Source organism: Ranitomeya imitator, chromosome 5 (assembly GCF_032444005.1).
Source record: "Ranitomeya imitator isolate aRanImi1 chromosome 5, aRanImi1.pri, whole genome shotgun sequence".
In the NCBI taxonomy this organism is placed as follows: domain Eukaryota; kingdom Metazoa; phylum Chordata; class Amphibia; order Anura; family Dendrobatidae; genus Ranitomeya; species Ranitomeya imitator.
Window position 1 is genome coordinate 291,662,025 of NC_091286.1, and position 12,679 is coordinate 291,674,703.

Sequence of the window (12,679 nt, forward strand, 5' to 3'; positions counted from 1 at the left end):
TAGGCTTGCTCAAAAAGAGAGCAGATGGATACGGACCCTCCGTACTCTTCAACCTCTGGGTCTCAATGAGGCTTTAAATTACTCGTCATTTCTCTGATCATACTCATTCTTCCTTTTTTAATAATAAAAATTGTTTTAATAGTAATCATATTTTAGCTAATTTTTAATAAAAAATGTTTTTATATTAATTTATTGTTATCTCTGTACAAACTGTTGTCATGTGCTATTATTTAATTTTTATTTTTGCATATTTTACAGTGTTGGTCTCTAAGATATTATATCTGGACTAAATTCCTTTATGCGAGAATCGTACCAGCTTCTTGAGTGAAGATTTGGAGTTCATTGGAAGATGTACCAGTCTTGAAAGATTTTGATACCTTTAATATGACGCTGGGAGCGTCACTCTGTCCGAAGCCTTTATAGACTGCGCAGGCGCAAGCGCCGGCGCAGTCTGGCCCCCTCAGAGTGACGCTCCCAGGAGATCGCGGTATGCGTAAGCACTGAACGCACACCGCGATCTCCACCGGAGAGTCAGGGACCGCCAGGAGGGTAAGTATATTCACCTTTCCCCGTTCCACACTGCAGTGTGTCTTCAAGAAAATGGCGCCGGAAAGCGCGGACTGCGTAGGCGCTGATTCCGCCAGCAGGAGGACCAAGAAAATCGCGGCGGAAAGGAATCAGGTGGCTCAAGTAACAAATTGCTGTGGCATGAGGATGTGGCACTTCATGCCACAGCTATTTGTTACTTACGCCACCTGATACGGGGCATATACTATGGAGCATCTTATGGAGCAGCGTATGGGGCATATGGATGGGAGCAGCAAATTAAAGAACGGTGCCGCAAGATGGGAGCAGCACATGACAGAACGGGGGCGCAGGATGGGAGCAGCACATGACAGAACAGGGGCGCAGGATGGGAGCAGCACATGACAGAACGGGGGCGCAGGATGGGAGCAGCACATGACAGAACGGGGGCGCAGGATGGGAGCAGCACATGACAGAACGGGGGCGCAGGATGGGAGCAGCACATGACAGGATGGGAGCAGCAAATGACAGAATGGAGGCGCAGGATGGGAGCAGCACATGACAGAACGGGGGCGCAGGATGGGAGCAGCACATGACAGAATGGGGGCGCAGGATGGGAGCAGCACATGACAGAACGGGGGCGCAGGATGGGAGCAGCACAAGACAGAACGGGGGCGCAGGATGGGAGCAGCACATGACAGGATGGGAGCAGCAAATGACAGAATGGAGGCGCAGGATGGGAGCAGCACATGACAGAACGGGGGCGCAGGATAGGAGCAGCACATGACAGAACGGGGGCGCAGGATGGGAGCAGCACATGACAGAACGGGGGCACAGGATGGGAGCAGCACATGACAGGATGGGAGCAGCAAATGACAGAATGGAGGCGCAGGATGGGAGCAGCACATGACAGAATGGGGGCGCAGGATGGGAGCAGCACATGACAGAACGGGGGCGCAGGATGAGAGCAGCACATGACAGGATGGTGATGCAGGATGGAGCAGCACATGACAGAATGGGGGCGCAGGATGGAGCAGCACATGACAGGATGGGGACGCAGGATGGAGCAGCACATGACAGGATGGGGACGCAGGATGGAGCAGCACATACCAGGATGGAGACCATATACCAATATAAATGCTCGCCACCCGGGCGTAGAACGGGTTCAATAGCTAGTTATTATATATTATTATATGCATACCTTATTATGTATATGTTTATTATTTTGTATATGTTCATATTGTTTTCATGTGTGGTTATGAGTAAGATTATGGTTTTTATTTATATATATATTATGTGCACAGCGCAATCTGGACTAGAGTATTCATTCTCTGCAGCATCATTGTATCCCTGAGTTGCAGCTCGGCGGCTGTGCGCATGCGCGGCTTTCCCTGTCCCTGGTTTCATTCAGAGCGGCGTCTCTCTCCTTGGTGACGTGTTCCCCGCCTCCCCCTACCACGTGATCAACGTGGGCGGGGTTTGGTGGTGTGCGCGTTGCCGGGGTGACGCCGGGTGGATGGGTCCATTGTCCGGGCGGCTGCGCATGCGCCGAATATACCGCTCAGCTTCACTCACTCAGGGGCAATTAGCACACTATATAAACTGACCCTAATCAGCCCTTGTATACGCCCCCGGAAGAAGGCATTCAGCCAAAACGTACGTAGGGACTGAGCACCTATAGGTATGTGGAGCCTCTTTTAACTATTTAGTCTTTATTTATGCTATCCATGCCGTTGCTAGTGTACAACAGCGGCGGTTTTATTTAGGTACTGTCTGCACTTTAGTACTCTAATTATCTTACTATCGCTGCAATACTCTGTAGTGTGGGTTCTAGCGTGGCACTGTGCAATATAAGGTACCCAGTATTAGCTGTCAGCATATCTGCATTTTATTAGCGGTACATAGTATATTATATGCGTTTCTTTTGCACTTTCCAGCGTCTGGATCTATCAATATTTGCATGTATTTGTACAACTTAGGGACCCAGGTGGATTTAGAATATTAGCACTTTTGCACTTTATACTGGTACACTTTATATTATATGCAGGAATTTTTGCATATCCTCTTTCTGCACTGGATTTTTTTAGCACTATTTGCACACATATATATATATATTATTAGTTGGGTTGTGCAATATATATATTATATTTTTTTATATAATTTTTTTATATATTTTTGTGCTTACTATTTTTTTCACATACACTGTTTTTTAGCATTTTTTATTTTTATATATTTTCTTATCTTGTGCAATTTTGTTATTCTTTCATTATATTATTTATACATTTAATATAATATATTTTTTCACCAATTTTTCTATCTGGGTATAATTATATATTTATCATATATTTTTTGTGCAATATTAGTGCCATATAGGTTCTAGTTTTTGAGGTGTCCTATCATACCATTATAGTGTGCTCTAATTTTATCAGCTTTATTTTTGTATGTTATTTCTTTATACTTTATATTACCATTAATAAAATTAATTTTATACAGTGTCTTTGTGTTGCACGTTTTGTTTGGGATGATTTATGTATAATGTCACCGTTGATCACTATATTATCTATACACTAACACTAAATACAGAGCTCCCGTGTATAATAACACTTCGTATTGTGTTTTGTTTTTTATTATTAAGGATCAGTATTGTAGCATTCAGTCACTATGTGGTATTAATATGTGGTCTGGTCAAGGTGTGGCGGTATTTGTCCCTTGTATGTGGCATTATTTGGTCACTACATTGTGGTAATATGTGGTCTGGTCATGGTGTGATGGGACTTGTTCCTTGTATGTAGTATTGGTCATTAAAAAAAATGTATGTGACACATTCCCTTAAAGAAAAATAAATAAAAATATACCTAAAAAGAGTGTTTGTTTAATAGGTTAGAGTAGAGTAGGGACCTGCCAGAGGAGTCTGACTTGTTGTGGTGTGGACTTAAAAAAATCTTTTAGCTAAAACAAAAGCTGCTGGCTATGTATGTGAGTTGCAAGCCAGGGTCGTGGGTACTCGGTGCCGGGTCAGGTACTTAAAGGGATGTGTCACGGCGGCGGCGACCCGATCTGTGGCCCTGCGCACCCATGTTAAAGAGATGGTCTTTAAAGGGATTTGTAAAAATAAGTTAAGTTTGTGAAGCCACCTGTGGTATTCGGTCAGGAGTGACCGACGCTGCTTAAAGGGGTCCTCTGGGGTGATGTTATGGCAGCCGGATGGAATAACTTCCCACAGGTGAAGTAGGTCCAAAGGGCTCCCATGTGCAGATGTAGATGGTGTAATAAGAAACAGAGGACACAAGGTTGCAGTCTCTTTACCTCTTCACTGAAGCAATTCAGGCAGCCATAGTCCAGGGTACCGGATCACAGGTGCTGGTGGTGGTCCGGCCGGCTTGGAAGCAAGTTGGGATTTCCCCCTTACCAGGTGGGGTTAGAAATCTTCCCTCTAGCACTGCGGTGTAGTTCCTTGCTTCCTATAACTGTCCAACAAGGTCCTCACGAGGTTTCTGTCCTTTTGTGTAAGTGGGACACTAAGCTGTATGACAGGTGGCTTGAGCCTTTTTACAGGGTCTCTATCACGACCCGGGCTCTATACACCACTGTGTCTTCAGGTGTTAGGGCGGGCAAGTGACCTGTAGTTCAGTTGTCCTGCTGGTTTCTGCTGTGAGTCTTCCCCTCACAACCTCGGTTTCCCGGCCACCGGTATCTGCGCTCTGTCAAGAGGTAGCTCAATTGCAGCTATTCTCCCCTGGTCTTTACTTCGCCATTGCCTCTTTTCCCTTTCAGTATCTTTATCAGTTGCTCTGCTCTGTCTTTCCATCCCAGGAGCGGCAGAATCACTCGTCTGCACGGCTCCAGCTTTCCTTCCTCACATGTCGCTCTCCTCTCACCAACAACTAACTCTTCCTAACTGCCTAGCAACGGCCTAGCAACTGACTCCTCCTCCTGACCAGAGAGAGCAACTCGGGTATAGAGCTCCCCCTTCTGGCCTGAAGTCAAAATGGTGTTGTATGTGCTGATTACCTGATAAATGGATCATTCCCTGCTTCCAAGCGTGACATCACTCTCCCAGTGAGGAAAACAATGCCACTGTAACAACCGGTTACCTGGGGTGTTACACTTGTGATATGGTGTTCGATGGGAACTGTTAATGTGTGATTGGTAAGGGAGTGGTGCAAAAGTGGAGTTTTTCCAAAAGTGGGCAGTGGGACTGTGGAAGATTCGAGGAGTGAAGGTGGAGCTGGAGTAGAGGCGGAGCTGGGGTGGAGTTTCGGGGGGGCCCAAAAATGTTGCCAGTATGGGGCCTTGAAATTCATGCCGACAGACCTGCCTGTGTGGCTTGGTCCCTTCACAGCTTCTAAAGTATATTTTTCTCAAACATACCTGGTTGAAATCATACAGCCAGGGTCTCATACATGCTGCTTGTGGAACAAGCAGCATGTATGCTGTCAGGTTCCCTTTAATAATTATCACAAACAATTATAACCACTATAACATGCCGCTTTTATTCCCTAAATGCCTTTGATTGATTGTTTAAAGTGCATCACAGTCAATATGGAGATAAGTGGCTGTCTACTTGAGACAATGTCTTACCTGCTACAGTCTAGTAAGCCTGCAATTCAGCCACATGGCTAGACGCAAAAACATACAAGAGCAGCAAATAAAAATCTACTATTACTACAAATCATATCTTTCCTCTTGTCTTCTGTCTGTTAAAGCTCAGGGACCATATCTACACCCTCATCACCTTACAAAAAAACATTCATTCTAATGGTATAACTATTTTCTTACTATAGAAGTCTTCAAAGTGTCTTCTTCAATTCCTTTTTATTCATTATAACTATTCAAATTAATCTTAATTCCAAGGTATTGTATATACAAAATTGTTATGAACAGGGTCCAGCCAAACAATTGGGGTCTAAAATGCCACCATTGTTTCTTTCACACTCTACAGTAGTGCCAGAGAAAGCCGAATACAGCACTTGGCTATCTCTAGCTGTCCAGTAGAGATTAAAGGCCCAAGCCCTGCCCCATTAGTTACGGTAATTATAAACTGAAATGGAATCGGTCAGAGGAAACTAACACCTGTGTTCTCTATATTTTCTAACATTTTTATGAGCCTGCTTGCTTTAGGAATATGCAGACATACATCTTGTGTGGGCAAGTTTACATCCAATTTATTTCTATTATTAAAATGGATTTTCTATAATAAAAATGTGTCCCTACCAGAGGTCTGCTGGGACCCTCACCAATTATAAGTCAAGGGGTCCTTGAGTCTGTTGTGTGACGGAACGATAGACTGGATGTATGACCCTCGCAGCATTCACTATCTGTCGGACTGCTGGAGATGCCGTGCACAGACCTTGGCTATCTTTGTCAGTCACAGACTTACTACTGAGCAGCACTGGCCATGTGCCCTACTGCAATATTCAAGTAGGGGCTTTAGGGACCCCCATTCTCATATATGATGGGGATATTAGCAGTCAGAACACCACTGGTGCTCTTATTTATCCTGAAAAAATGTAATTTGTTTCAAGCATAGGAAAAACCCATTAATTAATTGCTCTGCATTTTTACTGAACACTATCCTTACACAATACATGGACTATAAAAGACAACAAATAACAAAATCTGCTCATGTACCTTATTTCTCTAATCATCTCTGCTTACTCATTGAGCAGCACTACTCACGTGTCTGTTCTCTTCTCTACAACATTACAAATGTTCAAACACATTTTATAGACTCTTTGTAATGAGCTAATAAACTCTCCACAGATCTCCTCCAGCTCCAGTACATGTGCTCATGTTTCCAATTTTTCTTTATCCCCAGTGATTAGGTTTTTCCTTTCCTACTGTATCTATCCTCTATATGTCTGCACTGAACCTCTCATACAATGAATTGTACACTGCATTGTCTTTGAGGGCACTGATTTAAGCATATTACTTATAAATATTAGAGTTCTTATATTACATTGTATTATTGTGCATTATGCCACTTATATGTTGCATTTGATTCCAAGTTTACAGAATGTGATGGTGCAAAAAATAAATATCTAATAATTAAAGTAAAACATTGCATAAACTTTTTCCACTTACAAGTAATTGGTGGCTTTGGCATCATTGTGGAGATATCTTGAGACCAGTATAAGGGAACAGAACCGCGGACCTGTACATATGAGGAGTAGCTGCCAGCATTAAATGACATCACAGAAGCATCGTGAACAATTTGCTCTGTCTCTACTTCATTGGCAACGTCCCCCTAAAAAGCAAAACAGAACTCCGCACCATTTAGCAAAGATTGCACTGACATAGCATAGGTATTGCTTTACACTTTAGTAAACTTACAAACATGCAGACTATATATTGTGACTCAAAGGGAATCTGTGACCCCCAAAATCGCGGGTGAGCTAAGCCCACCGGCATCAGGGGCTTATCTACAGCATTCTGGAATGCTGTAGATAAGCCCCCGATGTATCCTAAACGATGAGAAAAAGACGTTAGATTATACTCACCCAGGGGCGTTCCCCGTTGCGGTCCGGTCCGATGGGTGTCGCGGTCCGGTCCTGCGCCTCCCATCTTCATCAGATGACGTCCTCTTCAGGCCTTCACGCTGCGGCTCCTGCGCAGGCGTACTTTGTCTGCCCTGTTGAGGGCAGAGCAAAGAACTGCAGTGCGCAGGCGTGGACCTCTCTGACCTTTCCCGGCGCCTGCGCACTGCAGTACTTTGCTCTGCCCTCAATAGGGAAGACAAAGTACACCTGCATCAGAGCCGCGGCGTGAAGACCAGAAGAGGAGGTCATCTGATGAAGATGGGAGGTGCCGGACTCTGACCAAGCAGCGGGAAAGCCCCTGGGTGAGTATAATTTAACGTCTTTTTCTCATCTTTCAGGATACATCGGGGGCTTATCAACAGCATTCCAGAGCTGTAGATAAGCCCCTGATGCCGGTGGGATTACCTCACCCGCGATTTTGGGGATGACAGATTCCCTTTAACATGTGCCATGCTTCACCACTGTAATCATATGTTCTGTGTATTGGAAGATACCCCCTCTGCAGAATCCTGAAGGAGGATGTTCTTTTTGCTTTCATCTCATACACAGAGGATTACATTTAGCTAATATTTGCAGAAAAGTGACAAATCAACCAATTATAGAAAAGGGAGGGATCAATCAAATTTAGATAATATTTGTAGAAAAAATAAAGATCAACTAAATGAAGGAAAGGGAGGGATCAATCAAATTTAGATAATGCTTGTAGAGAAGGAAGGGATTTATCAAAATTTAATAATCAATCAGACATATAGAAAGTAAATTTAGGCGTGCTGAGCGTTGAAATGCAGACCATGGTCACTCTCTAATATGTCTAGTCTATAACATAACCAATAAACAAATTGTTACAAAATTAAATTATTCTTCTGTAGTTGTAACATTCCTTTCAAAGTGCAGGGCTATATTTTTAAACAATTTCGGATGTTGATGTGAACTAGGGCATGCTTTATGTCTAAGATTGCTTGGTTGCCAAGAAGTACGTCAAACAAGCAGTTGTGCTAGACTTGCTGACCCTAGCAACCATCCATCATTCATGGTGAGAACTAAGCGATCAAACACTTCTTTGCCAGGATAACCGCACATCCTAAATACAGGGGATCCAGGATAAAATAATTAATGACTCCTATGTTTATTTTATTAACATATATATCGAGCAGAACAATTAAGGAAGCATTATTATAAAAGTATAACAATCCAAGGAATGGTAAATACTGTATAGCATTCCATGAATGGTTGCCAATGCAGTGAACGCTTTGAATACAAAAACACCAGGCAAATGTAAATCCTAGACTATTTTTCATCTCATTTGTTTTATCTGCACATCCAGTCATTAAAGCCGTGTTCATTACCTCACAATTTGCTCCTCTCTTTAAGAAACGAGTCCCAGCAAATTTGCTCGATCTTCTGGCCATGAGAGTTACATAGATTGGGCGACCGTAAATTAATAATTCTTAGAGAATGATTAAGGTAAACATAGAAGAACACGAAATCAATAAATAGGGAAATGACTGAGGATAGGTACACAATGGGCCTGATTCGTTAGCTGTTGTGAATTCTGTGGTCACAAGTGGTATTGCAGTCTCTGGGCGTCCTCCCTCAGGTGTTTTGGTGAGCTCGTTGGCTGCCTTGCTATTTAGCTCCACCTGAGTCTGTCTTCCTTGCTCCTTGTCAATGTTCCAGTGTTGGATCTGAGCTACTGCATCTTTCCTTGGGCCTGCTGCTCTGCTAGATAAGTGCTTCTAGTTTGTTTTCTGTTTTTTCTGTCCAGCTTGTTATTATCTTTTGCTGGAAGCTCTGAGAAGCAAAGGGGTGCACCGCCGTGCTGTTAGTTCGGCACGGTGGGTCTTTTTGCCCCTTTGCGTGGTTTTCGTTTTAGGGTTTTTTGTAGACTGCATAGTTCTCTTTGCTATCCTCGCTCTGTCTAGAATATCGGGCCTCACTTTGCTGAATCTATTTCATTCCTACGTTTGTCTTTTCATCTTGCTAACAGTCATTATATGTGGGGGCTGCCTATTCCTTTGGGGTATTTCTCTGAGGTAAGTCAGGCTTGTATTTCTATCTTCAGGCTAGTCAGCTCCTCAGGCAGTGCCGAGTTGCATAGGTAGTGATAGGCGCAATCCACTGCTGCTTCCAGTTGTGTGAGGACAGTTCAGGTACTGCAGTCTACAGAGATTCCACGTCTCTGAGCTCGTCCTATTGTTTTGGGTTATTGCCAGATCTCTGTATGTGCGCTGATTACTGCACGCTGTGTTGCCTGATTGCCAGCCATAACAGTACAAGGAGCCCATTCAATGATTTCCAATAGAGGGAAAAAAGAAATCCTGACATCATTTTTTTTTCTTAGCTCTGTCTTCAGTCTTTTTTTTCCCCTAGACATTAGAGTGCTTCAGGACACAGCTGTGGACATGGATATTCAGGCTCTGTGCTCCTCAATGGATAATCTCGTTGTAAATGTACAAAAGATTCAAGATACTATTGATCAGAAATCGATGCTAGAACCAAGAATTCCGATTCCTGATTTGTTTTTTGGTGACAGAACTAAGTTCCTGAGCTTCAGAAATAATTGTAAGCTATTTTTGGCCTTGAAACCTCATTCTTCTGGTAATCCTATTCAACAGGTTTTGATTATTATTTCTTTTTTGCGCGGCGACCCACAGGACTGGGCGTTTTCTCTTGCACCAGGAGATTCTGCATTGAGTAATATTGATGCATTTTTCCAGGCGCTGGGATTGCTTTACGATGAGCCTAATTCAGTGGATCAAGCTGAGAAAAATCTGCTGGCTTTATGCCAGGGTCAGGATGATGTAGAAGTATATTGTCAGAAATTTAGAAAATGGTCAGTACTCACTCTGTGGAATGAATCTGCACTAGCGGCTTTGTTCAGAAAGGGTCTCTCTGAAGCTCTTAAGGATGTAATGGTGGGATTTCCTATGCCTGCTGGTTTGAATGAGTCTATGTCCTTGGCCATTCAGATCGGTCGTCGCTTGCGCGAGCGTAAATCTGTGCACCATCTGGCGGTATTGTCTGAGAGTAAGCCTGAGCCTATGCAGTGCAACAGGACTATGACTAAAGTAGAACGGCACGAACACAGACGTCTGAACAGACTGTGTTTCTATTGTGGTGATTCTACTCATGCTATTTCTAATTGTCCTAAACGCACTAGGCGGTTCGATAGCTCTGCCGTTATTGGTACTGTACAGTCCAAATTCCTTTTGTCCATTACCTTAATGTGCTCTTTGTCATCATATTCTGTCATGGCGTTTGTGGATTCAGGCGCTGCCCTGAATCTGATGGATTTGGATTATGCTAAACGTTGTGGATTTTTCTTGGAGCCTTTGCGGTGTCCTATTCCGTTGAGAGGAATTGATGCTACACCTCTGGCCAAGAATAAGCCTCAGTACTGGGCCCAGCTGACCATGTGCATGGCTCCTGCACATCAGGAAGTTATTCGCTTTTTGGTACTGCATAATTTGCATGATGTGGTCGTGTTGGGGTTGCCATGGCTACAAACCCATAATCCAGTATTGGATTGGAACTCTATGTCGGTAACCAGCTGGGGTTGTCAGGGAGTACATGGTGATGTTCCATTTTTGTCTATTTCGTCATCCATTCCTTCTGACATCCCAGAGTTCTTGTCGGACTTTCAGGATGTATTTGAAGAGTCCAAGTCTGATGCCCTTCCTCCGCATAGGAATTGTGATTGTGCTATCGATTTGATTCCTGGTAGTAAATTCCCTAAGGGTCGTTTATTTAATTTGTCCGTACCTGAACACACCGCTATGCGCAGTTATGTGAAGGAGTCCCTGGAGAAGGGACATATTCGCCCATCGTCGTCACCATTGGGAGCAGGGTTCTTTTTTGTAGCCAAGAAGGATGGTTCGCTAAGACCGTGTATTGATTACCGCCTTCTTAATAAGATCACTGTTAAGTTTCAGTATCCCTTGCCATTGATTTCTGACTTGTTTGCTCGGATTAAGGGGGCTAGTTGGTTTACTAAGATTGATCTTCGTGGTGCGTATAATCTGGTGAGAATCAGGCAGGGAGATGAATGGAAAACGGCATTTAATACGCCCGAGGGTCATTTTGAGTATCTGGTGATGCCGTTCGGACTTGCCAATGCTCCATCTGTTTTTCAGTCTTTTATGCATGACATTTTTCGTGAGTATCTGGATAAATTCTTGATTGTTTACTTGGATGACATTTTGATCTTCTCAGATGATTGGGAGTCTCATGTAAAGCAAGTCAGAATGGTTTTCCAGGTACTGCGTGCTAATTCCTTGTTTGTGAAGGGATCAAAGTGTCTCTTCGGTGTGCAGAAAGTTTCATTTTTGGGGTTCATCTTTTCCCCTTCTACTATCGAGATGGATCCGGTTAAGGTTCAGGCCATCCAGGATTGGACTCAGCCGACATCTCTAAAAAGTTTGCAGAAATTCCTGGGCTTTGCTAATTTTTATCGTCGCTTCATCTGTAATTTTTCTAGCATTGCCAGACCATTGACCGATTTGACCAAGAAGGGTGCTGATTTGGTTAATTGGTCTTCTGCTGCCGTGGAAGCTTTTCAGGAGTTGAAGCGTCGTTTTTGCTGTGCCCCTGTGTTGTGTCAACCTGATGTTTCTCTTCCGTTCCAGGTCGAGGTTGATGCTTCTGAGATTGGTGCAGGGGCGGTTTTGTCACAGAGAGGTTCTGGTTGCTCAGTGTTCAAACCATGTGCTTTCTTTTCCAGGAAATTTTCTGCTGCTGAGCGTAATTATGATGTGGGCAACCGAGAGTTGCTGGCCATGAAGTGGGCATTCGAGGAGTGGCGTCATTGGCTTGAGGGTGCTAAGCATCGCGTGGTGGTTTTGACTGATCATAAGAACCTTACTTATCTTGAGTCTGCCAAGCGCTTGAATCCTAGACAGGCCCGTTGGTCGTTATTTTTTGCTCGTTTTGATTTTGTGATTTCATACCTTCCGGGCTCTAAAAATGTGAAGGCGGATGCTCTGTCTAGGAGTTTTGTGCCCGACTCTCCGGGGTTATCTGAGCCGGCGAGTATCCTCAAGGAAGGAGTCATTGTGTCTGCCATCTCCCCTGATTTGCGGAGAGTGTTGCAGAAATTTCAGGCTAATAAACCTGATCGTTGTCCGGCCGAGAAACTGTTCGTCCCTGATAGGTGGACTAGTAAAGTTATCTCTGAACTTCATTGTTCGGTGCTGGCCGGTCATCCAGGAATCTTTGGTACCAGGGAGTTGGTTGCTAGATCCTTTTGGTGGCCGTCTCTGTCGCGGGATGTGCGTGCTTTTGTGCAGTCCTGTGGAATTTGTGCTAGGGCTAAGCCCTGCTGTTCACGTGCCAGTGGGTTGCTTTTGCCCTTGCCGGTCCCGAAGAGGCCTTGGACACATATTTCGATGGATTTCATTTCTGACCTTCCCGTTTCTCAAAAGATGTCTGTCATTTGGGTGGTCTGTGATCGCTTTTCTAAAATGGTCCATCTGGTGCCCTTGGTTAAATTGCCTTCCTCCTCTGATTTGGTGCCTTTGTTCTTCCAGCATGTGGTTCGTTTACATGGCATTCCTGAGAATATTGTTTCTGACAGAGGTTCCCAGTTTGTCTCAAGGTTCTGGCGAGCCTTTTGTGGT

General features: G+C 44.0%; 1 protein-coding gene across 1 annotated transcript in view; it reads right to left on the bottom strand.

Annotated features, from left to right (window-relative positions):
• The window catches only part of FIG4 (FIG4 phosphoinositide 5-phosphatase), a 683,868-nt gene that overhangs the window by 473,691 nt on the left and 197,498 nt on the right, over positions 1-12,679 (bottom strand). Inside the window, exons 9-10 of the mRNA XM_069726226.1 lie at positions 8,411-8,511; positions 6,610-6,772 (exon numbers count right to left, since the gene is read on the bottom strand). Of these exons, the coding sequence (XP_069582327.1) occupies positions 6,610-6,772; positions 8,411-8,511 (264 nt within the window). The remainder of the gene's footprint in view (positions 1-6,609; positions 6,773-8,410; positions 8,512-12,679) is intronic.